Raw genomic sequence first — 834 nt, forward strand, 5'->3', positions numbered from 1 at the left:
TTTTTGGTGAGCCTAGCCTTTCCTGGCTGAGTCCTAAGACCCAGTGTCTTACCAAGCCACCTGTAGAAGAAATAGAGCAGGACGATCATCACACAGCAGATGACCACAAACAGGACAACTGTGAGGGGGCTGAAAGTCAAATACTCTTCCTTCTTTCTCCGCATCTCTTTATCTTCCGCATCTGTCACTGCCTTCATGTTCTCCCTGCATAAACACACACAGAAACCTCAGCAAGTCCTTACCACTTATTTTTGTAAAGATCCCTCTCTAACACCAATTCTAAGTTTAAGTACAAAAGTAATGCACTTTTTAAAAAAAAGTACCAAAAGGAAATATTTAATGTAGGAACTAAAATAGCCTATATTCCCACTCTCCAGATATAATCTGTCATTACACAACTTTGAAATAAGATTTTTTTAATAAAAAAACCTGTTATAACATACTACATTTATTATATTAATAAATTAATGTTTGTGGATGTTCGTACAACCAAGTTTGGAGAGATATTTATGTTGACATAATGTGTTTTAAGATATAAACTTATAAACAATATTACCTACCTACATACAGTAAAGTCTTTCTAAATAAGTTTTTTTCAAGTATAAACACTAAATTCTCCTATGAGCAAACTCAGCATTTACTACATGTCTGTCCTGTGCTCGTTAATGCACTAAGAATAACTGTTAAATTACCAGCTCCAGTCCAGTCCTGCCTTTGTTTTTTTTTTGTTTTTTTTTTGTTTTTTTTGGTTTTTCGAGACAGGGTTTCTCTGTAGCTTTGGAGCTTGTCCTGGAACTCCCTTGGTAGACCAGGCTGGCCTCGAACTCACAGAGA

General features: G+C 35.9%; 1 protein-coding gene across 2 annotated transcripts in view; it reads right to left on the reverse strand.

Moving 5' to 3' along the window:
* Nucleotides 1–834, reverse strand: part of Sppl2a (signal peptide peptidase like 2A) — a 40,172-nt gene that overhangs the window by 31,215 nt on the left and 8,123 nt on the right. For both annotated transcript variants that reach the window (XM_005364422.1, XM_013352712.1), the window contains exon 6: nucleotides 53–204. In XM_005364422.1, the coding sequence (XP_005364479.1) occupies nucleotides 53–204 (152 nt within the window). The remainder of the gene's footprint in view (nucleotides 1–52; nucleotides 205–834) is intronic.

This window comes from Microtus ochrogaster (genome assembly GCF_000317375.1).
Source record: "Microtus ochrogaster isolate Prairie Vole_2 chromosome 14 unlocalized genomic scaffold, MicOch1.0 chr14_random_1, whole genome shotgun sequence".
NCBI classification, from domain to species: domain Eukaryota; kingdom Metazoa; phylum Chordata; class Mammalia; order Rodentia; family Cricetidae; genus Microtus; species Microtus ochrogaster.